At 46.4% G+C, this 25,552-nt stretch overlaps 2 protein-coding genes across 2 annotated transcripts in view; one reads left to right on the top strand and one right to left on the bottom strand.

The window, feature by feature from the left end:
- Positions 1 to 8,940: 8,940 nt before the first annotated feature.
- LOC134343727 (uncharacterized) lies at positions 8,941 to 9,969 on the bottom strand. Its single transcript, XM_063042477.1, has one exon. It carries the CDS (start codon positions 9,967 to 9,969, stop codon positions 8,941 to 8,943), a length of 1,029 nt encoding a protein of 342 aa, XP_062898547.1.
- Positions 9,921 to 25,552, top strand: part of LOC134344211 (apoptosis regulator BAX-like) — a 27,942-nt gene continuing 12,310 nt past the window's right edge. Inside the window, exons 1-2 of the mRNA XM_063043623.1 lie at positions 9,921 to 10,132; positions 22,777 to 22,898. Of these exons, the coding sequence (XP_062899693.1) occupies positions 10,048 to 10,132; positions 22,777 to 22,898 (207 nt within the window). The 5' untranslated portion in view covers positions 9,921 to 10,047. The remainder of the gene's footprint in view (positions 10,133 to 22,776; positions 22,899 to 25,552) is intronic.

Below are 25,552 nucleotides of genomic sequence, written 5' to 3'. Positions count from 1 at the left end.
TGGAGGCCAAGTCTTTCCGTATATTTAAGGCAAAGATTGATAGATTTTGATTGGTCAGGCATGAAGGAATACAGGAAGAAGGTAGGAGAGGAGAAATGGGTCACTCATGATGAAATGGCAGAGCAGACTTGATGGGCCAAATGATATAGCCTTATGGACATTAATAAACAGTTCACGTTTTAGGCCAGCACCCTTCTTTAGGACTGGACGAGTGGTAACATTTTTGGTAATCAAATGTTACTTGACTTCAATACTTAACTCCATTAAATATGGTTGTCTCTTGAATCTCTGAAGGAAAGTTCCTCACTTTCAACATTGTATCCAGGTGAAATACAGCTGAGCTAAAATGAACACAGGAAGAAAGGCTTTTGGCAACTAATGCAGAGAGGAAGGGCCTGCACGTGCTCTGGGTCACTCATCATCCAGATTATACAGTATGAATGCACAGGAAGGATGTATGCATCAGAGGATTAAACGAGCAGGTTGTTCAGCTGAGAAAATTGTGCGAGAATCAGTGCATATGGGCATGAAGAGTATTAATTCTGAAAAGAATTGGAATGAGGAGAGGGGTCAATTAAAGCAGCTGGGTTTATGAATGGGTGTGGACACGAGTGAATGGAGAGGAGTTTTCATAGGAGAGGGTGCACATATGATAGATCAAGGAGACTGGTTACATAAGACTGAAGCAATGCAGAATGTGCATGTGACAGTGTAAACATCAGAGAAGGAATGAGAAAGAGTGTAGATCAGGAAGGTACATGGCAGATTCTGTAAATGTGGAGGCACGCACGGCAACAGAAGTGAATACCAGGAGGAGTGAGTGTCAGTGGGCTCTCTGCATGCAGTCCTGTATAGGTTTGTCTGAATGAGGAAGGGAAAGGGTGGTAGGGTGAAGGAACCATGGTTGACAAGAGATATGGAACAACTAGTTGAGAGCAATAAAGCAGAATACTTAAGGTTCAGGAAGCAATGATCAGACAGGACTCTTGAGAAATATAAGGTGGCCAGAAAGAACTTTGGGGTGGTAGTAGGGGACATGGTGAGTACATAGAACATAGAACATAGAACATAGAATAGTACAACACAGTACAGGCCCTTCGGCCCACAATGTTGTGCCGACCCTCAAACTCTGCCTCCCATATAAGACCCCACCTTAAATTCCTTCATATACCTGTCTAGTAGTCTCTTAAACTTCACTAGTGTATCTGCCTCCACCACTGACTCAGGCAGTGCATTCCATGCACCAACCACTCTCTGAGTAAAAAACCTTCCTCTAATATCCCCCTTGAACTTCCCATCCCTTACCTTAAAGCCATGTCCTCTTGTATTGAGCAGAGGTGTCCTGGGGAAGAGGCGCAGGCTATCCACTCTATCTATTCCTCTTATTATCTTGTACACCTCTATCATGTCTCCTCTTATCCTCCTTCTCTCCAAAGAGTAAAGCCCTAGCTCCCTTAATCTCTGATCATTATGCATACTCTCTAAACCAGGCATCATTCTAGTAAATCTCCTCTGTACCCTTTCCAATGCTCCCACATCCTTCCTATAGTGAGGCAACCAGAACTGGACACAATACTCCACGTGTGGCCTAACCAGAGTTTTATAGAGCTGCATCATTACATCGCGACTCTTAAACTCTATCCTTCAACTTATGAAAGCTAACACCCCATAAGCTTTCTTAACTACCCTATCCACCTGTGAGGCAACTTTCAGTGATCTGTGGACATGTACCCCCAGATCCCTCTGCTCCTCCACACTACCAAGTATCCGGGCATTTACTTTGTACTCTGCCTTGGAGTTTGTCCTTTCAAAGTGTACCACCTCACACTTCTCTGGGTTGAACTCCGTCTGCCACTTCTCAGCCCACTTCTGCATCCTATCAATGTCTCTCCGCAAACTTTAACAATCCTCTACACTATCTACAACACCACCAACCTTTGTGTCATCTGCAAACTTGCCAACCCACCCTTCTACCCCCACATCCAGGTCGTTAATAAAAATCATGAAAAGTAGAGGTCCCAGAACAGATCCTTGTGGGACACCACTAGTCACAATCCTCCAATCTGAATGTACTCCCTCCACCATGACCCTCTGCCTTCTGCAGTCAAGCCAATTCTGAATCACCTGGCCAAACTTCCCTGGATCCCATGCCTTCTGACTTTCTGAATAAGCCTACCGTGTGGAACCTTGTCAAATGCCTTACTAAAATCCATATAGATCACATCCACTGCACTACCCTCATCTATATGCCTGATCTCCTCCTCAAAGAACCCTATCAGGCTTACTAGGCACGATCTGCCCTTCACAAAGCCATGCTGACTATCCTTGATCAGACCATGATTCTCTAAATGCCCAGAGATCCTATCTCTAAGAATCTTTTCCAACAGCTTTCCCACCACAGATGTAAGGCTCACTGGTCTATAATTACCTTGATTATCCCTACTACTTTTTTTGAACAAGGGGACAACATTCGCCTCCCTCCAATCCTCTGGTACCATTCCCGTGGACAACAAGGACATGAAGGTCCTAGTCAGAGGCTCAGCAATCTCTTCCCCTGCCTCGTGGAGCAGCCTGGGGTGTCACAATGGGGGAGGGCATTGGGAGCAAGGGTGGACCCAAATGCAAGACACATCTTGTGAGGTTAATTAAATTGAGTTTATTGTTTGATACCAGGAGAGCAAAGCAGAAGCAGGAATAGCGAACTAGACAAGGACTGAGGACTACGACTACGCTGGAACAAGCGTCTGGGCTTGGACTGGGAATCGGATCCCAGAACTAGAGGCGACATGAAGAGACTACAGTATGGACTCTGAGCCGGGGACTGGGCAAGGACCCAGTACCTGGGTCTTGCCTTGGGCTCAGACCCCAGACCAGGCATAGACATGACATGGGCTAGGGAGAGGAGAAACATGGGAACACAGAGCCTCGGTCTCGGGAGAGCAGGTACATGGAACCATGGACACATACACAGAACACAGAGTCCGGATCCCTCCTTGGGTACAGGACATAGGGCCGGGACTCACACACAGAACAGAGAGCCGGGACCCCTCCTTGGGTACAGGACATAGGGCCGGGACTCATGACCCTCCGCGGGGCAATGGCAAGACGGCCTGACTTACCCCACGGAGGCGAGGACAAGACAAGACATGACCCCCCGCGGGGCAACAGCAAGACGGCCAGACCTACCCCACGGAGGCAAGGACAAGACAAGACCGACATGAAAGAACACCAGACAGTACCTATCTAGCTCCAGCTATAGAACTAGACCGAGGTGCAGGCAAGGGCTGCAGACGAGGGCTAGAGGCGAGAGGGACAGAGAAGGGAATCAGACAGGGGGGTAGGACAGGAATCACAGACTGCCAGGGCCAGGACTTAACTCGAAACTTGGATGCCGCCAAGGCCAGGACTTGACTCGGTACGTGGATGCCGCCAGGGCAGGACTTGACTCGGTATGTGGATGCCGCCAGGGCCAGGACTTGACTCGGAACTTGGACGCTGCCACGGACGGGACTTGACTTGGTACTTGGATGCCGCCAGGGCCAGGACTTGACTTGGAGCCTCCGGGTAGTGGCAAGCTCTCGACTCGGCCCGGGAACAGTAGACAGTGGTTCTTGATTCCCTCCGGCGGGTTAACTGACGGACCTACCTCGGTGAGGAAACTTTGCAGGCTCGCTTTGGCGAGGTAACTTGACAGGGTTGCTCCGGCGAGGAAAGGCGAATTACCGGCACTCGCTTCAGGCAGAGACCAGGCTTGCTCTGGCCAGATGACATCGGCACGCCGTACCTTGGTGACTTTGCAGAAGCTCTCGCGCCAAACAGCTGAAAGCTGGAGACTATAAACTACCGGTTCAGCTGAAAGTAAATTGCCTCTAATCACCAAGGCCGAGGGACACGGGAAAACAGGGAACCAAAGGGAAACAGGGAGTCAACGGTCCGGATCGTAACATAAACAAAGTAAATTTAAAGAGACCCCGATCCGGACCATGACATGGGGAATATTCCGTCAGGCCCCGGGGAATTACCTGTCCTAATGTATTTTAACAACTCCAACACCTCCTCTCCCTTAATATCAACATGCTCCAGAACATCAACCTCACTCATATTGTCCTCACCATCATCAAGTTCCCTCTCATTGATGAATACCGAAGAGAAGTATTCATTGAGGACCTTGCTAACTTCCACAGCCTCCAGGCACATCTTCCCACCTTTATCTCTAATCGGTTCTACCTTCACTCCTGTCATCCTTTTTTTCTTCACATAATTGAAGATTAAGAAAAGAGTAGGATTAAGAAAATCCCCAAGGTGTTATACACATAAGTAGAGTGAGGGTAGGAATGATCAGAGGTTAAACAGGAAATGTGCATGGAGTTGGACAAGGTGAGCAAGCCAGGGAATTTCTCTTTGGAGTGAAGGAGGGTTTAAGAAGATAAGATGCATTGATAGAGCAGACAGCTGGCACCTTCTCCTCAAGGGCACCTTCTTCCCAAGAACACCTTCTCCCCAAGGGCACCTTCTCCCTAAGGGCACCTCCCCAGCTGGCACCTTCTCCCTAAGGGCAGAAATATTAATACAAGATGGCATAATTTTAAGATGACGGGAGGGGGATGTTTTTTTTTTACACAGTGACTGGTGGGTGTGTGGAACACACTGCCAAGGGTGGTGGTAGAGGTGGATACATTGGAGACATTTAAGAGACTCTTAGGAACATTGATGAAAGAAAAATGGAGGGCTTTGTTGGGGGGATCCAGTAGATTTGTATTGTACATGCTACAAAATGTGTACAATTGAATACAGGAGAGGGTGACTGCAGTCAATTTGCTATCAAAGCTTGCACTTAAGGACATTAAGAAGCAGGTGACCTTTTAAATAAATCGATACTGTGTGATGCAATCTTGGAATTTAAATACATCACCTTCACCTCAGAAAATGATAGTTAAAATAAGAGCAACGGAATCCAATATGACAAATGGTTTACAAGGTGAATTATCAGTCATCAAAAGTAATAAAATGTCAACAAACACTTGGATTGATTTTTAGTTGGCTGGAATTCAACAATACTTTACTTATAATTAGCTTATGTAAGCGTAGTCAGTGCATATTCTTCCACGTTACAGGGAGTCCCTGATAGCTTAGGAGAAAGTCCATGAAAATAGTTTATGAGAGTAACACCGGAATTAAGAGTACAGAGCTACAATCACTAATAATTGAGAACTAGCTTTTTTTTCCAGTTCTGATGAAAGGTGTTAGACCTGAAACATTAAATTTGTCTGAAAATACCATTGGATCTGGTGATTTTTTTCAGCATTTTCTGCTTTAGTTCAGATTTCCAGTATCTTTCGTATATTACTTAAAATTTTCTGGAGAACTGAGAAAAAGACTTCAAAACTATGATTGGATTGGGAAGATAAATACACAATATACGTTTCTTATGAGACTATCTAAATTCAGGGGGCATCAATCAACCAGTATATACAGCAGAAATTAAAGAGAAATGCAGTAGCTTTGAAAGTGAAATATGTAACTCACCACTGCAGGAAAAGACTGAGGCAATTGATGTCAATCCAACAAAAATAAAACAAAGCAGGAGTAGGAATAGGGAAGAATGCTGAATGGAATGAGTGAGGATTTGTGAGGAATATTAGCACCGACACATGAAGAGTCTGTTATGAGGGGATACCGGGGAAGGGCATTGACTCCAGTCTCTATACGGTACTACAGGGAACAGGAAGGAATTTAACATTGAATATTTGCAGTATTGTATACAGCTGCCCTTAAACTTAATGGGTTAATACTTTTGTGGAAGGTTTCCTGTTTGTGTTCCTCAAGCTGTTAAAGAGTGTGGTCTATCTTCCACATCTATTAAAATAAGAACAACTAATTTATTTACTATTTCCTTTTTCTCTTCATGGTTTCTGTTAGTAGTTTCGTTACTTATCTTATTGCAGCATGTGTAACTTTATGCCCTTGTTTATCATTCTGCAGCCTCTATCTCCACCTCTCACAAGCTGGCTCCATCTGGCCTAAGACTTTGCTGTAGTAAATTTATGTACTGCTGCCACATGAAAAAAATCATTACATATCTAAATGTTGATAAACCTGATTCTGATATGGGTCTCTACTGTGGACTGAAAGTGGGAAGGGGACAGGGAGAGGAGATCATGGCTGGGAAAAGAGGAAGGGAGAGGGGAGGGAGCAGGAAGCAGCAGAGAGACATTCTGTAATGATCAATAAACCAGTCATTTGGAATCAAATCACCTTGCCTGGTGTCTCAGGGCTGGGTGTCTGCACCCATGTTACCCAGCCCCGTCCCCTCCACTCACCAGCCCTGGCACTGCTCTGCCACCTGCCCCACACCCTCCAGCCTCGCCATTCCCAACATCCTTTGCCCCTGCAAGATTAACAAACTCGCTCTCTTGTTCCACATTGACAAATAGAGCACTGTTTAAAAATCTTAGGCACCCTAGCTACATATATGCGCCTAAGACATTTGCACAGTAATGCATATGAGACGTATGACATATGAGTGTTCCAGGGAAGGAATGCATCTGAAAAGAAAGATGCTGGCAGAGAACTATATTCCGGTGTGGAAGGAGACAAGACCATGGGAAGTGATTGCAGGCAAGGGAACAACTGTACATGGAGGAGGAGTGAGGTTGTGTAGTGACAGACTATTCACAGGAAAGAGTTTGTGTGTACATGAGGAGTATTCTTGCAGAAGTAGCAGGCATTAGGATTGTAAATGGTACATACAATAAGAAATCTATACCACAGATACAATAAATTAGTGTTGCAGCTACTGCTCCAACCTTTTAATCACATTTCTTTTCCCTCAGGCAAATATTAAAATTGAGTGAGGAGCGTCCAAGAGATCTTCTAACACATCTGCTCAAAGGCTGTCTGCTGCCACCATCCCAGAAAAAAATGATGATTGCACAGAAATGATGTAAATTTTCAATTTGTACTGGAGGAATGGAATGTATATCCCTTAAAGATGATACCTTGTGAGACCACCATGGTGCATAGGGACCTGCAATCAAACATCTGTTCAGGGTTGACTGAAGGTTTCTGTGTATATCAGCAAGTGCAGTATGTGTGAAGTTTGCTACTCTTTTGCAGCTCTTAAAAGCAATCAGTCCTGAAGAATCCTCAGTTCTTTTAGACTCCATTCTCCAGTTGTTGTATTCAGTGAATTTCCTCAGGACCTTCTTCAGTATATTACATTGGATGTGGCAAAAATGGCCCACTTTCTGCTCTGCACAATACACATTTGAACTGATGTCTGAAAGATTTAAATTTATATACTCAATGGCCATAACATTTATCTTTTCAGTGGATGGATGTGAGTATAATCATATGTTAGTATGAACTGACGACACATGACATTGAGTGGTTTACTATGGGGAAGAGGGTAATAGTGAGGTTACGCATGAGGGAATTTGCGTGAGGCAGTATTTGCTAGTGTGGGTTTATGTATGACTCTGTGAGTTTGAATGCAGAGGTGTGAATTGATAGTTTTAACGTATAGTTGGGTGTAAGTGAATGCCTGTGACTCAGTGGGTATGACCAAGTGGTTACAATGCTAAAATAGATATGAACTGATTGAATATGTATGTGAATTAACTATTTCAGGTTATTACCTTCTGCAAAAGGGATTTACATTTCAAACTGTTTGTACTGTATTAAATCATATTTGAAGAATGAATTTAAATTAAAATAAAACGTCATATTTATCTGTACAAAAGAAGTAAAACAACTTGTTCCATTTTATCAGCAAAGTTGCTCTCCCGAGGTCCTTGACCATGTCATCTCCTCACGCAGATCATCATATTACTGATTGTGGCTAGAGGGCGCCAGTGAGCAATGGCGACATCTTGCTGATGGCCTTACAAAATGACTCAACGCTCTTCTGCTTCTGAACGGCGGTCGGTTGCAGCCTGTAATATCCCTTTCAAGAATATCTGTTTAGGCTGACCGAACAACCTGGCGCTTCTGAGGGGTTCGGCATTGGTGAAATTCCTAATCTGTGGTTGGCTCCGTTACTATCAGGATTAAAATTGTCGAGGATGAGTGGAAAACGAACAGATGTCCAGCACTGTGTGCCTGTGTTTGACAGTCCCACGGTGCCTGGTTTGATGGGCTTCACTCACTTTAACACTGAATGCACTCTGCAGCTGTGGACTCACTTTTGGCAGCCCTGCAGTTCATATTCCTGAGCTTTTTGTTTACTTCTTATTTGCTATTTGTGCGATTTGATCAAGGCACTTTGGTGGACTGACTCTGCACCCATCAGCACAGTGCTGAGGACTCTGCAGTTAACATTATTTGTTTACTTTTTATTGTTTACACAATTTGGTTTTTTTTTGTACATTGGATGTTTGATGATCTTGATGGTACACAGTCTTAAGTTTTTAAGATAACGTCTGCCTTAGGGCAAGAAGGCAGAAACGCCTCTACATCTCTTCCTTCACAAGGCAGACAGCCTGCTGTGAATGCTGAATCATTGGGTGTGAGGAAAGAGTTGGAATGGCAAGTGGGAGGATGGATGAGGGGAGCAGGGATGGGGACAGCTGACTGTTGGTGAAGGCAGGGCCTGAAGGGTCATATAAAAGGAATGGGTGCAAGATGATAGGTGAAGTATGGTAGGGAGAATAGGGTGATGTGGAATGAGGAATGGAAGGGTTATGAGTAGAGTGATGGTTAGATGGTATTGAAGGGGAAATGGTGGTGGGTGGGTTTGGTCAACTGGATTGCAGGAGAGGATCTAAGGCGGGTAATGTTAGGGTCAGCGTGAGGAAGAAGAGAAGGAAGGAAGGGACGGGAGTTGGTAAAAATGGAGTGGGTGGGTGGGTAGGAGCAGAAATATAATGAGGGCTTGACTTCACCGCAGTGGCAAGGGAATGCAGACACAGAGGGAGACTGACGGGGTGAGTATAGTCACTGTCACGTGGGACAAGCGATTGTGGGAAGTGCCGTGAGGGGTGGGACAGGTTTCAAACAGACAGGCTCAGAACAAGCAAGGGGGCGTGGATTGACACGATCACGGCGAGGGGGCGGGGCTTGGCCCGGGCTCGGCAGCGGGGGCGGGGCTTGGTCCGACGCGGCAGCGGGGGCGGGGGCTTGGCCCGGGCTCGGCAGCGGGGCGGGGCTTGGTCCGACGCGGCAGCGGGGCCGGGCTTGGTCCGATCGCGGGGCGGGGCTTGGTCCGATCGCGGGGGCGGGGGCGGGGGCTTGGCCCGGGCTCGGCAGCGGGGCGGGGCTTGGTCCGGCGGCAGCGGGGCCGGGCTTGGCCCGGGCTCGGCAGCGGGGCCGGGCTTGGTCCGATCGCGGGGGCGGGGGCGGGGCTTGGCCCGGGCTCGGCAGCGGGGGCGGGGCTTGGTCCGATCGCGGGGGCGGGGGCGGGGGCTTGGCCCGGGCTCGGCAGCGGGGCGGGGCTTGGTCCGACGCGGCAGCGGGGCCGGGCTTGGCCCGGGCTCGGCAGCGGGGCCGGGCTTGGTCCGATCGCGGGGGCGGGGGCGGGGCTTGGCCCGGGCTCGGCAGCGGGGGCGGGGCTTGGTCCGATCGCGGGGGCGGGGGCGGGGCTTGGCCCGGGCTCGGCAGCGGGGCCGGGCTTGGTCCGATCGCGGGGCGGGGCTTGGTCCGATCGCGGGGGCGGGGGCTTGGCCCGGGCTCGGCAGCGGGGCGGGGCTTGGTCCGATCGCGGGGGCGGGGGCTTGGCCCGGGCTCGGCAGCGGGGGCGGGGCTTGGTCCGACGCGGCAGCGGGGCCGGGCTTGGTCCGACGCGGCAGCGGGGCCGGGCTTGGTCCGACGCGGCAGCGGGGCGGGGCTTGGTCCGATCGTGGGGCGGGGCTTGGTCCGATCGCGGGGGCGGGGGCGGGGCTTGGCCCGGGCTCGGCAGCGGGGGCGGGGCTTGGTCCGACGCGGCAGCGGGGGCGGGGCTTGCCCCGGGCTCGGCAGCGGGACCGGGCCCATGTTTCACAGAGGAAGAACGGCGGCGGTGCAGTAACTTCCTTCTTCTTTGAAGCGGGCACATTGCAAGTTCGGCGCACTATGCGGGAACTGAGTGAGCAGGTCGCGCTCATCGTGGAGCACTTGCTGGAGCAGGACTTCCTGGAGACGGACTGTGGCGACCCAGGTTGGAGGCACCTGGGGCCTGGCGGGAAGGGCGTTTGAGCGGCCTCCATTGCTGTGGGTGGGGGAAGTTGGGCGGGCGGTGGTGTGTGTGTGTCTCTGAGGGGCTGTGGTGGGAGAGAGGTGTGCGATGAAGAAAGGGGATGCTGTGAGGGGGATGGATTCCGTGTGGTGGGCTGGAGGAAGAGGGGCTATGATAGGGGAGGGACCTTGTCGTTTGGAGGGGGATGAGGGCGGCTATCGTAGGAGGAGGGACTGTGTGGGGTGGTGGAAGAGGGTCTGTAATGGGAGGAGGTGTCGCCATACTTGGGAATGTGGAGGAAGTGAAGATGATGGAGCAGGAGGTTTGAAGGCTCTGTTGCCCATCTAGTTTAAAAATCTTTGGGGGTCAGCGAGAGAGGGAGAGCATGAATAGAATTGTTATAAGATTAATAATGAAAGCAGGAGTCAACCGTTTTCCCTCCTCGTGCCGTTCATTATGATTACCTTTGAAACATCCCACTGCTTTCCCTTATCCCTGGATTCCCCTGAAGGTAGTCTGGATTCCCAGGTGTTAAATGGAACCATACAAAGGCAGTAATAAACCTCCGCCACTTTCCTGCGTGTACCGTGTATTCCTTTGATTTCCTTAATAATTAAAAATTTGTCAAGGTCTGTCGTGAATGTGCGCACTGCTGAGGTAGGGAATTACAAGCTCCATGTAAGTGAAGGATTTTCTTTTCTCAGGCCTGAATGGCTTGTGCTTTGTTTCGCTGCACTGGGAATATATCAATTGGGAAACAGTTTGCTTATATCTGCTAAATTCAGGAGAGTACGGGTCTCTCCACCAACACTCTCCTTACTGAACAATTCCCCCATTACAAGAATTGATCCAATAAACCTTTGGTTGCACCCATCTTCCTTGGGTAGGGAGACCAGGGCTGTACAGTGTGGCTTCACTCGGTCTTGTTAAAATTCCAGTAATATCTCTTGTTCAAAAATCTATTTACAATAAGGATAACCAAGATATTGTGCTCCTTCCTCATTTCTTTCAGTACCTACAGGTTAACTTTAAGTGATTGTGTGTGGACACCTTTAAATCTCTCACTGTTTAATGATACGCTGCTTTTTTCTACTTTATATTTCACCTGCTATGTCCTTATTTGTTCACTGTACCTCTTAGAGCATCACTTTACAGCACCAGCGATCGCCAATTGGGTTTCATTTCCTGTTGGCACCTGCTCCTTGTCCATGGGGTGTTCCTCCGGGTGCCCTGGTTTCCTCCTACAATTCCATAGATGGTTAAGGTTAGTTGTGGGCTAATTATGTTGGCGCTGGAAGCATTGTGACACTTGATGGCTGCCCTGCAAATCTTTGCTAATCTGATTTAACACAAAAGACACATTTGATTGTGTGTTTTCAGCTAACCTTTAATCCATGCAATCCACACTGGGACCCAGGTTTCAATCATCAGCAAAATTTTTAACTTATCTCATGGAAATCATTGATGTAGGTTGTGCACACCTGAAGTTCCAGCACTCATCTCTTTGTCAAATACCTAGTCATAGTCTTCCAACTGAATATGATTACTTTCTTCCTCCTCTTTACTGTTCTTTAACCAGTCTCAATCCATGCCAGTGTAGTACTCTAATTGCACTGTGATCATATTTGACATGTGGAACCTGAACATCTCAAAGTCACATACGTCTTCTCTTGAATTTGTTTCAGCTTCAGATGGGATCGTCTCTTCATAGCTGCAGTTTCGTGCAAGTAATAACAAAGAAATAAGACAGCTTTTCAGGCAGAGTGAAGGGACAAGTTCCAAAGCAGAGCAAACAGCCCAATAACCTAGACTCCTATTTGTGCCAAATATGAATTGGCATGGAGTCAGATGATCTGAACGTGTACCTTAACTCAAGGAAGTCTAAGGTTATGACTACTGGCAGCACAACCAATTTCAATCTCGATGGAGAGCAAATTGAAGTGGTGAAAGTTTCAACTTGGATCAATGATTAATACCAAAGTGGTAAGCAGTCAGGAAATCCAACGAAGGATCACTCTTGGCAGAGTAGCCATTAAGGATTGAGAGAAGATCTGCAGGAACAAGAATCTATCTCTACGTACAAAGATTTTACTTATGCAGGTCATAGTGTTCTCAATGACATTATATGGTTGGGAAAGGAGGAGGATAGGAAGTGTATCGATGCCTTTGAAATGTGGTGCTAGAGAAAAATATCACACATCTTGTGGACCTCTCTCAGAACAATCAGTCCTCAACAACAGGGGTCCCCAACCTCCGGGCCGCGGACCGATACCAATCCGCGAAGAATGCAGCGGTGCAGCAGTATCCGGAGCACACCCAGCACATCCTTAAGTAAAAAGCCGAAATAAACAAGCTAATTGATTAGGTAATACACACAAAAAATGCTGGTGAACGCAGCAGGCCAGGCAGCATCTATAGGAAGAGGTACAGTTGACGTTTCGGGCCTCTTCCTATAGATGCTGCCTGGCCTGCTGCGTTCACCAGCATTTTTTGTGTGTGTTGCTTGAATTTCCGGCATTTGCAGATTCCCTCGTGTATGCATTTTTAATTAATTAGGTGCCGCCCAGATCAGAGGTGACACCTAATTAATTAGCTTGTTTATTTCGGCTTTTTTCTTAAAGATGTACTGGGTGTGTTCCGGCTACCGCTGCACCACTGCATGCTTCGCAGATCGGTATTGGTGCGCGGCCCGGAGGTTGGGGACCACAGCTCAACAGGATCAAACCAAGTCTCTCTCAGCAGGACCAAATGACAGGACTCCGCCTGTTGTGCTTTGGCATATTATGCGAAGAAACAGCTCCTTGGAAAAGGATATTCTCCTCAGCATGGTGGAAGGACAACAGAAGAAAGGAAGGCCACCAATCGGATGGACACAATAAGGACAGCTTTATTGCAACGTGATCTCCGATGAGCTGCCTTTGCGTGTATCGAAACCCATTTAGGGCAACTATCCATAGGGTCGCCATGAGTCAACGACTTGATGGCACTTAACTAATCTGTACTGAGGACAGGATTAACTTTCATGCGATATGAGTGGGCCAGAAATAAGATGAACCACTTTTAGACTACAGAGAGTTGACGATAAAAGTTTTGTCATATTGAGTGTTGACTAAGGTGGGCAGGGACTTTAAATTAAAGTGTGTGACAGTAGATGACCAACAGCAATGTTTAATATTTCATAAATATTAACAAGAAAGAAGTGCCTAACTAAAGGCGTTAAGAGTAGTGTTAGAAAGAAAGAAAAGGCTGAATTATTTTGTGAATAACAATGGCATGCTTAAAGATTAGAAAAACTTTAGAAACCAGCAAAGTATTGGGGGAAAAAACTTAAAAGGAGCAGATGTAATGAGAAACTAGGCTAAAAATGTGATAGCTGAGGAAGAAATAAAAGACAGTTGAAGGAATTCCCATAAGTATGCACAAAAAAATAGCTGAAGCTGAATCCGAACTAAAAGTGAGGAATTTACAGGGGTGCGAAATGTTGTTTATACACAATGAATACAAATCAAAAAATAGGAAATCGAGGGCGCACATTGTAAGCCTATTAACAGCTGATGTTAGCGGAGATCTTGGTCGCACAAGCATTAAAATTAAAATTCAGGTATTTATTAAAAGACTGGCATATTGGCCTTTTTTGCAAGAGGAATGGAATGCTTATCAATAGGTACCTTTTGGCACAGCTCCACAAGAATTTGGTGATATTGTTGGCCTCTGTATTTAAGGAAGAATATGATGGTCTTCGAGATTTTTCATGAGATCAAGGTTACCTTGAGCTTGCACTCTGCAGGAGTTCAGAAAAATAATAAATGATATTGCTGAACATGTAAGATCCTGAAGATAAAGCGAAACGAATAGCAGATGATGCAGATCTGAAATAAAACAGAAAATGCTGGAACTGCTTCTCTCTGTTTACAATTGCTTCATGATCTAACTACAGATGGTCCTCCGCATCCACGGATTCAACCAACTGCGGATCGAAAATATCGACAAAAAATTCCAGGAAGTTCCAAAAAGCAAAACTTGAATTTGCCGCGCGCTGAGCACTACGCTGAATCCACGCGAATGAAGTGATGTGTAGGCATACCTTGCTGTAGCCTCCCACCATTTCACAGATCCTCAGTCTCTCTCCAGCACTCATTGTTTGAGTGTTGTTCGCCTCGCTACTTGTGAGCGAGAGGAAGGAGTTTAAGGCTAGTAAGGGATGGCTGGCTAGCTATGTAAAGTGCTACAGCCTCAAGAACCTAAAGATCACAGGAGAATTGGCATCGGCTGATGACGAGGCAGCATCAGCGTTCCCAGAAGAGCTACAATGGATGCGTCTGTACTGAACACGTACAGACTTTTTTTCTTGTCATTATTCCCAAAACAGTACAGTATAACAACTATTTACATTGTATTAGGTATTATAAGTAATCTAGAGATGACTGAAAGTATACGTGAGGATATGCATAGATTATATGCAAATACTATGCCATTTTATATAAGGGACTTGAGCATCCGCGGATTTTGGTATCCGCGGGTGCCCTGGAACCAATCCCCCGCGGATGCCGAGGGACGATTGTATTTCCAGAATTTCCAGCTTTTCTTTAAGATACTGCCCATCTTGAAAGGTTAATATTGAGAGGATACTTGCTTCCTGGAGAATTTGGAATTGAGGTCTCAGGATAAGGTGCACCCTCTTTAAAATTGAAATGAAGAAGCACTTCTGTTAAAAAGCTGTGAATCCTCAATTTTCTACCCAGAACATTGAAGACCAAGATTGATGGACATCTCGTTTTTGGGGAAATTGGCGAATTATAGGAACCAGGCAAGTATGTGAAAATGAGATAAAGTGTGTCAAATAGTGCAGCAGGCTCAAGGGGACCAAATGGCCGCTGCGTTTCTTGTGTCCTTATTGTACCCTGTATATGTGGCTAGGAATAACTGCGCAAGTTCCTGACTAGGATGCAGTAGATTGTGGTGTCACTATTTCTTGAGAACAGGCAAGTTTTGATTTGTGCAGCCATTCCTGCTTTCAAGAAGAAGTTTGTTATACTCTATGTTGAAGCAATGCACTTCAGATCTTAAAGATCTTCAAATGCTACCTCAAGTTTGAGTTGGTCTACAAAATGGAAAATATAATTACTGAACGTTGCACTTTTCTAAGCAACTCCTTCCTTCCTTTATACAATGGACCTGGGAGAGACTGTGCTGTTTTTATTTGCATAGATGTGATGTGGATGTTTACAGTAGACACACAGATCTGCGCCTGCAGCCCAGCTGGCCCATGGAAGCGAGCAGCCACATCCATGCTAACCCCAGTGGTTTGGCCCGTAAGCTTCTAACCTTTTCCATTCCATGTAGTTGTGCAAGTGTCTTTCACAAGTCATTGTAGCTACCTCAGCCACTTCCTCTGGCAGCTGATACCACGTAGCTGCCGCTCTTTTTGTAAATAAAAAGGTACACCACAAATTTCTCTTAAATCTTTCCTCTCTCACCTTAACCCTACGCCCTCTAGTTCTTAATTCCCCAGCCTTGGAGGGAGGAGCGAGTGCTTTCATTCTATCTATGCCCCTCATGATTTTGTACAACTTTGTAGGATCTCCTGTACTCCAAGGAATAAAGTCGACTGTTCATAAGTCCTGCTGGAGTAAACCTTTTCAGCACTCTTTCCAGCTTAATAACATCTTTTCTATAGCAAGGCAGCCAAGACAGAACACGGTACTCCCAGTCAGTCTTGCCAGCATCTCGTACACTGCACCATGGCTTCCCAAATCTTATACTTAATGCTCAAGCTTCTGACGGCCACCATCCCAAAAGCTGCAATCTGTAACAACGCGCACAAAACACTTTAGGAACTCAGCAAGTCGGGCAGTATCTGTGTTTTTTCTCTATCTGTGACTCCACTTTCAGTGAACTATAAACATTCTTCTTACTCATTCTGTTGTACAGCACTCCTAGGGCCTTGCCATTCACTGTGAAAATCTTGCCTAGGTTTAACCTTTCAAAATGCAGCATCTTGTACTTATCAGAATTAAGTTCAAGTTCAACATGAATACAGCCACATGAAACAGCGCCCTCCAGGGCCAAGCTGCAAAGCATGTAGCAGACTGCCCGGAGTATATATGGTGGGGTGTGTGTGTGTGTCCGTGTGTGTGTCCGTCTGCGCCCTTAACTCCTGGTGGAGTCGCTGGGACGCCATCATGACAAGCTCATTTGGTGTGCTATTCGTACGGTGTGTCTTGGGCATCTGAAACCTGGCGGAGCCCATCCCTCTCCCTCACCCTCTCCCTCTCCCTCTCCCTCACCCTCTCCCTCTCCCTCTCCCTCTCCCTCTCCCTCTCCCTCTCCCTCTCCCTCTCCCTCACCCTCTCCCTCTCCCTCTCCCTCACCCTCTCCCTCTCCCTCACCCTCTCCCTCTCCCTCTCCCTCTCCCTCTCCCTCTCCCTCTCCCTCTCCCTCTCCCTCACCCTCACCCTCACCCTCACCCTCACCCTCACCCTCACTCGAACTCTCCCTCTCCCTCTCCCTCTCCCTCTCCCTCTCCCTCTCCCTCTCCCTCTCCCTCTCCCTCTCCCTCTCCCTCTCCCTCTCCCTCTCCCTCTCCCTCTCCCTCTCCCTCACCCTCACCCTCTCCCTCTCCCTCACCCTCTCCCTCACCCTCACCCTCACCCTCACCCTCACCCTCACCCTCACCCTCACTCGAACAAAACATACAGAACCAAGGAAAACATATATAGTCTAAGTCTCTGAATGGTTCGACTGTAGAATTCATGTTAAATTGGCCTGGATTAGCCTGTCTGTCCACTGAGCGAACACCGGTGGGTGGGGGATGATGCTTAGCAGAGATGGGAGGGGCCAGCTCACAACCCAGTGTAGCCCACCGAGGCTTTACCACACTGCCTCTGTGCCACCTCTCCTGGTTGGCTACAACAGGTGACTCGACAGCGTGGGCCTTGTCTTTGCTACAAACAAGGGAATGCAGCTCCCCCCTGCCGTCAGTCTCATGAATGAACCACTGAACTGGACTTGTATTCTATTACTAATGTAAAACAGGGTCTTGCGATCACAATAAAAATGTCCAAGACAGTCACTTGCACCATGCACCATCCAAAGGTACACGAGAAGTCCAGATGACAACACAGCAATGATACCCAAGTCCAGCTCCATCCTTGTATCAAGCAGCTCGGTGATGGGAAAGTCCTGCAGTACTTGATGTTCTTAGTATCTAGCAGAGTCTTTTGTGATTGTGGGGGAAAAAAAAGAAAGACATGCAAGACAAAGCATCCCCCTTTGGTTGGACCCGGACAGGCCACTGAGGCAGAGCATATCATCATCTTACCAGAAGACTCTATTTACCATTCCTTGGTCCACTTACTCAGCTGATCAAGAGCAAGATCCCACACCCTGCACTTCCCATTTCTATCTCCTACCCAAGATCCACAAACCTGCCTGTCCAGGTAGACCCATTGTCTCAGCTTGCTCCTGCCCCACTGAACTTATTTCTGCATACCTCTGTTTTATCCCCCCTTGTTCAATCCCTTCCTACCTATGTTCGTGACATTTCTCACGCTCTGAAACTTTTCAATGATTTTATTTTCACCATGGATGTCCAGTCCCTATATACTTCCATCCCCCATCAGGAAGGTCTCAAAGCTCTCTGCTTTTTGGATTCCAGACCTAATCATTTCCCCTCTACCACCACTCTGCTCCATCTAGCGGAATTAGTCCTTACTCTTAATAATTTCTCCTTTGGCTCCTCCCACTTCCTCCAAACTAAAGGTGTAGCTATGGGCACCCGTATGGGTCCTACCTATGCCTGCCTTTTTGTTGGCTTTGTGGAACAATCTATGTTCCAATCCTATTCTGGTATCTGTCCCCCACTTTTCCTTTGCTACATGGACAACTGCATTTGTGCTGCTTCCTGCACGCATGCTGAGCTCGTTGACTTCATTAACTTTGCCTCCAACTTTCACCCTGCCCTCAAGTTTACCTGGTCCATTTCCGACACCTCCCTCCCCTTTCTAGATCTTTCTGTCTCTATCTCTGGAGACAGCTTATCCACTGATGTCTACAATAAGCCTACTGACTCTCACAGCTATCTGGACTATTCCTCTTCTCACCCTATCTCTTGCAAAAATGCGATCCCCTTCTCACAATTCCTCCATCTCCGCCGCATCTGCTCTCAGGATGAGGCTTTTCATTCCAGGACGAAGGAGATGTCCTTTTTTAAAGAAAGGGGCTTCCCTTCCTCCATCATCAACTCTGCTCTCAAACACATCTCCCCCATTTCACGTACATCTGCTGTCACTCCATCCTCCCGCCACCCCACTAGGAATAGGAATAGGGTTCACTTGTCCTCACTAACCACCCCACCAGCTTCCGGGTCCAACATATAATTCTCCGTAACTTCCGCCACCTCCAGCACTAAGCACATCTTTCCCTCCCCCCCCCCTTCCGCAGGGATTGCTCCCTATGCGACTCCCTTGTCCATTTGTCCCCAACCCCCCATCCCTCCCCACTGATCTCCCTCCTGGCACTTATCCTTGTAAGCGGAACAAGTGCTACACATGCCCTTACACTTGCTCCCTTACCACCATTCAGGGCCCCAGACAGTCCTTCCAGGTGAGGCGACACTTCACTTGTGAGTCGGCTGGGGTGATATACTGCATCCGGTGCTCCCGGTGTGGCTTTCTATATATTGGCAAGACCCGATGCAGACTGGGTGATTGTTTCGCTGAACACCTACGCTCTGTCCGCCAGAGAAAGCAGGATCTTCCAGTGGCCACACATTTTAATTCCACGTCCCATTCCCATTCTGATATGTCTATCCATGGCCTCCTCTACTGTAAAGATGAAGCCACACTCAGGTTGGAGGAACAACACCTTATATTCCATCTGGGTAGCCTCCAACCTGATGGCATGAACATTGACTTCTCTAACTTCCGCTGATGCCCCCTTGTACCCCCATCCATTATTTATTTATTTATATACAGATTCTTTTTTTCTCTGTCTCCTTTTTCTCCCTCTGACTATACCCCTTGCCCCCATCCTCTGGGTCCCCCCCCCCCGTCTTTCTCCCTGGGCCTCCTGTTCCGTGATCCTCTCATATCCCTTTTGCCAATCACCTGTCCAGCTCTCGGCTCCATCCCTCCCCCTCCTTTCTTCTCTTATCATTTTGGATCTCCCCCTCCCCCTCCCACTTTCAAATCTCTTACTAGCTCTTCTTTCAGTTAGTCCTGATGAAGGGTCTCGGCCCGAAATGTCGACTGTACCTCTTCCTAGAGCTGCTGCCTGGCCTGCTGTGTTCACCAGGAACTTCTGTGTGTGTTGCTCAAGATCCTCCTGTAGGTTTGATAATCTTCATTGTCTGTTATCATCATCATTATGCCCCATGTTGTATGATGTAGATAACCTTGACTGTTCTTGGTAAATATTTCTACAGAAGTGGTTTGCCATTGCCTTCTTCTGGGTAATGTTTTTACAAGATGGTGGCCACCAGCCATAATCATAGTCTTCAGAGATTGTTTGCCTGGTATCAGTGGTCACATAACCAGGAATTGTGTTATGTACCAGCTACTCATATGACTATCCACCACTTGCTTCATATGAACCTGATCGGGGGGCTAAGCAAGTGCCTACACCTTTCCCAAGGGTGATCTGCAGGCTAGCGGAGGGGAGGAACATCTTGACCTCCTTTGGCAGAGATGTTTCTCCACCTCTCCGCCTTAATTATTCCACCTATACTTCCATCATCTGCAAACTTTCTATTCGTGACTTGTATATTCTCATCGACATCTTTGATATAGATGACAAGTAACAATGGGTCCAACACTGATGCAAGATATGCGCTAATCACGGTCCTTCAGTTTGAGAAACACTATCACCTCTGTTTTTTGCTGACAAGCCATTGTGTATCCATTAAGCAACTCTCCCTGAGTTTTATATCTTCTAACCAACAGCAGCTTAACATATGGAACCTTACCAAAGGCCTTGTTAAATCTCATAAATCAAATCTATTGTCCTGCCAGCCCTAAATTTTGTGCTCACTTCATCAAACAGAATCAAGTTTGTAAGACATGATCTATCATGCACAAATCCATGCTGACTACCCAGTTGCAATTTATTCATCAAAATTCTAACTTACCTAACTATTGGCCAACAGTTCCCAGGGTTTTTCTTTGCTGTGGTTCTTAAAGGCAAAATATTTGTTATCTTTTATTCGGTTGTGTAGCCCATTGGTGTACACTCTGCTCAGCCATGACTATGCAGCTCATCACTGACAATGATGAGATGGCCTACAGAGATGAGGTGGAAGAGTTTGAGATCTGATACCAGACAAATAATCTCTTCCTCAATGTCAACAAGACAAAGGAGTTAATGACCAACTTCAGGAGAACTCTCACCACTCACATCCTTCTCTACAACAGTGATAACTGCGAGCAGTTTCAGATTCCAAAGAGCGCACATCTTGTGCAACCTCTCGTGGTCCCAGAACACATCCTACACAGTCAGGAAAGGTCACCAGCTCCTCTACTTTCTCAGCAGGCTAAAAAGAGCTGGACTATGTACATCTTTACTCATGTCATTCTACAGAAGTGTTGTAGTTTCCATACCGTGCATCACTGCATGATATGGAAATTGTACTGCGGCAAACAGGAAGGCTCTATGCTAACGCATCACTGACATCAGCCCACCCGTCATCAGGGACGTTTATACTGAAAGGTGTCGAGAAAGGGCCATTAACATCATGAAGGATCCCACCCATTCTGCTTTAGATTTGAAAGTCTCTAAGTTACTACCCTCAACTACACAACTAGATAGTTGTACCATGTGTCCACAACTCGCCCGGTAGTGGAATGCTTCCTGATGTTAGTCTGAAATCTCCGTTTAACCAGTCTCCACCTATGGCCCTGTGTCCTTGATGATGGATTAATGTTGAACTAGCAGCTGGCATCCACCTTACTTTCACCCTCAATGATTTTGAACACTTCTGTCTTGTCTCCTCTCATTCTATGTCTACTTGGGCTAAAAAGATTTCATTCTTTCTTTATAACACATACCCTGCAGACCTGGGAAGAGTCCAGTCGCCCTTCTCTGAACACTCTCCAGTGCCTTCACGTCCCTCACAATACGGAGACCAAAATTGTACAAACTACTCAAGGTGTGGCCTCACAAACACATTATACAGCTTAAGGAGATAGTTTCTAGACTTGACCTCCACTGAGTGCATTATGTAGTCCAATATTCTGTTAGCCTTCCTGATTGCTTCTGTGCATTGTCTAAACGTTGATGGTGATGAGTCTATCAGGACTTCCAAATCCTTCTTTCTAACTCAAAGCCCCCCCCCCATTGTATATTTATATTTAATGTTTCTACTTCCAATATGTAATACTTTACATTTACTTAGATTAAATTTCATCTGCCCACATCCTGATTTTGTTTAGATCTAACTGTATTGATTCTGCTGCCTGAATGTTGTCCGCCCATTCCTCTAATTTTGTGTCATTGCAAACTTTATTTGTTTATTTGTTATGTGCTTATCCAAATTTAAAAAAAAAGCACCGGCCCCAAAACTAATCCCTGCAGAACCCCACTTTTAACATCATCCAGGTGTGAAAATGATGCTCTCACCATAATTTGTTTTTTTTGTTTTTAAGTCAATTCAGCACCCATTTGCACACCTTACCCTGAATCTCTACCTCCTGTAATTTGATTATTAACCTCTTGTGGGATACCTTGTCAAAAGCCTTCTGGAAGTCCAAGTAAACTGCTGTATTGTTATCAATTTTATAAAGACTGATAAAGGCAAGGCTAAAGTATTCATGGGTCTGCAATCATATAAAGACCAGATCTGCCACAACAGGAAGGATTTCCCATGTGTCTGACCACCCATTTTAATTCTGCTTTCCATTCCCGTTCGGTTCATGGCCACCTCTGTTGTCACGATGAGGCTACACTCAGCTGAAGCAGAAGCATCTCATTTCATCTGGGTAGCCTCCAACGTGATGGCATGAACATTGATTTCTCTAACTTCCAGTAATTTCTCACCCACTCCCCTTCTCTCTTTTCCATTCCCCATTCCGGCACCAGTCTTATCTCTTCCCTTCTTACCTGCCCATCACCTCCTCCTGGTGCCCCCCCCCCCCCACTTCCCCTTCTCCTATGGTCCACTAACCTCTCCTGTCAGATTCCTTCTTCAGCCTTTACCTTTTCCACCTATCACCTCCCAGCTTCTCACTTCATACCCCAACCACACCCAGCTACCTTGCCCCTCATCTGGCATCACCTATCACCTTCTAGCTCATACTTCTTCCCCTTCTCCCCCCTCCCCCCCCAATTTGGATTCTAGCCCCCTTCTTTTCCAGTCATGATGAAGGGTCTTGGCTTGAAATGTCGACTTTTTATTCGCCTTCATAGATGCTGCCTGACCTAATGAGTTCCTCTAGTGTTTTTCTTTGTTGCTTTGGATTTCCAGCATTTACAGAATCTCTTGTGTTTAATACGCAATACTACCTTATTCTGGAGTAATTGACTGCCGTGATAAGTTGGTTCCTGACACAACACATTGAAATCAATCCCCTTCTTGATGAGGAGAGGATGTATTCATTTCTCTTGTTCATTTCTGTTTTTTTTGTGTGTTGCAGGGGATGAAGAGGTTCTCAAGGTAGCTCAGTGTCTGCGGAGGCTTGGAGATGAATACAATCAAATAATTCAGCCACATGTGAAAAATCTTCAACCCAAGTTGCGTGAGCTGGCAAAGGATCAGGTATGTAGATATTAAAGTAGCATACAGAACCTTAGAATATGCAGAAAATTTAATGTGTTGCATAATTCAAACTAAGCAGCCAACACCTTAGTTTAGACAACACATCACTTGCCAGCTGATAGGTTTATGTGGCAATCATTCACCAGCATTAACAATGTGATAATTATCCTGTTTTCTATAGTACAGGTGAACTGGGGGGAAAATGGTCAAGAGTTTGTCAATTCTCAATCGCTGTCACTACTTATGAGTTAACAGCTCATTGGAGGGAGATGATCTAAAAGGAATGTTTTGATGTTGAAGCCAGTGGTGGTACAGTCAAGAATGTGCTACACAAAGCAAATTTACCATTCCTTTAACTATGTTACTGATCTGTAATCAATAGATTTAATAAGTGAAATTTGAATCTTCAGAAAGACATCATTCGTAAAGGTAGCCTGTAGAACCTTAAGAAATTAGCAAATTTCTATGAGATATCCTTGTTCTTCCAAATTTCAGAGATTACAGAAGTAAACAGAATTGTCGAAGGCACTCAGGTAGTGTTTGATGTTTTAGATCGAAAACCCTATATGCAAACAAAGAACAGAAATACGAGAAAATCTGCAGACGCTGGAAATCCAGAGCAACATACACACAAAGTGCAGGAGGAACTCAACAGGTCGGAGCATCTGTGGAAAAGAGTGACAGTCGTCATTTTGAGCCTAGACCCTTCATAGGGGCTCAGCCCAGAATGTCATCTGTTTGCTCTTTTCCATAGATGCTGCCTGCCCTGCTGTGTGTGATGCAGGACAGTGTCCTGGGCATAGGCAACTTTAACTGCTTCATCAGTTACCTTTATTCCATCACGGAGTCAGGAATGGAGATGTTGATACATCGTCAAGCAGTTGCATTTGAACATTATCTGCAGCTCCACTTAAGTTTGTCACAAACCTGATTTAGAAATGAATCCCTGGTCCTTCTACATTACCGGGGCTTAATCCTTGAACTCTCTGTTCAGTGGCACTGAGGAAAAAAACTCACTTGCACTTCCTCAAGGAGAATTAGATGGGGCAATTAATAGTGGTCTCTTGATGCCTAGATCTCTGAGGTAAATGAAAAGCCCACCAATCCTCCAGTCATATCTATTTTTTCGACCATGTTCCTTAAACAAAACTCGCCCTACAACACTTCCCTTGCAGAGAATCTATACCTCTTCTTTGTTGGCAGTACACACTACATTCATTCCCAGTTCTCCTTGAGGTGTATTTTCTCTCTCTATGCCTCATACAGGCACTCGCTGTCATTATCACCCCATTTTTAAACATGTATTCCCCTTTCCTTCTCATTTAGCTCTAGCCATCTAGTATCCTAGCCATCCAGCTGCAGCTTCTAACAGGCAATGTCAAGGAATTGGAACTGGATGAACTCCAGACTGTTCAAGGTGCTGAGGGGTTAATAGAGGGGACATACAGAGAGGTAGTTACACCCAAGGTACACAGTTACATACAGATTACACAGGCAACTGGGTGACTGTCAAGAGGAGGAAATGGAATAGGCAGCCAAGGCAGAGTAGCCCTGTGGCCATTACCCTCAACAATGGGTATACTGCTTCGGACACTTTTGGGAGGGATGACATAGCAGAAGAAAGCCAAAGCAGTCAGGTCTCTCGCACTGAGTCTGGCTCTGGTTCAAAACGTGAGGGGGAAGAAGACGTGTGTAGTAGTGATAGGGGTTCTATAGTTAGAGGAGTAGTCAGAAGATTCTGTAGACGTGAAAGAGACTCCCAGATGAAATGTTGCCTCCTGGGTACCAGGGTCAAGAGTTGAGTCCATAGCATTCTAAAGAGCAAGACAGAGCAGCTGAAATTCATAGTAGGTACTGGCACCAGTAACATAGGTTGGAAAAGGGAGGAGGTCCTGAAGAGAGCATTCAGGGCGTTACGTTGAAAGCTGAAAAGCAGGACATCCAGGCTAGTAATCTCTGGATTGCTGCCTGTGCCATGTGCCAGTGAGAGAAAGATTGGGATGACTTAACAGATGAATGTGTGGCTGAAGAATTGGTGTGGGGGGTGGGGTTCAGATTTTGGGATCATTGGGATCTCTTCTGGAGAAGGTATGATCTGTGCAAAAAGAATGGATTATACCTGAACCTGAGGGAGAAACAATATTTTTGCTTCGGCTGGTTTGCTTGAACTGTTGGGGGCGGGGTTATAAACTAATTTGGCGGTGGGATGGGCCAGAGTGATAGGGCTGAGGATGGGGCAGTTGGTATACAACCAGATGTAGTGTATAGTGAGACTGAGGAAGGATGGGCAAATTGATGTCAGTAGGGTGAGTTGAAGTGTAAACATGGACCCAAAATCAAAAAGGGGGGTGAAAACAGGACTGGAGGTGTTATTTGAATGTATGCAGTATGCGGAGTAAGGTAGATGATCTTGTAGTACGGATAGAGATTGGTAGGTAAGATGTGGGCATCACTGAGCCATGGTTGAAAGAAGATCATAGTTGGAAGCTTAACATCCAAGGATACACATTGTATCAAAAGGGCAGGCAGGTAGGCATAGGGGGTGGGGTGGCTTTATTGGTTATAAAAAAAAATCATCAAATCCTTAGAAAGAGGTGACTTATAAAATTCTTGTGGGTAGTTAAGAAACTGCAGGGGTAAAAATACCCTGATGG

This window comes from Mobula hypostoma, chromosome 3 (assembly GCF_963921235.1).
Source record: "Mobula hypostoma chromosome 3, sMobHyp1.1, whole genome shotgun sequence".
Taxonomy (NCBI): Eukaryota; Metazoa; Chordata; class Chondrichthyes; order Myliobatiformes; family Myliobatidae; genus Mobula; species Mobula hypostoma.
Note: the sequence above shows the minus strand (reverse complement) of the source record. Positions and strands in the feature narration are given on the sequence as shown.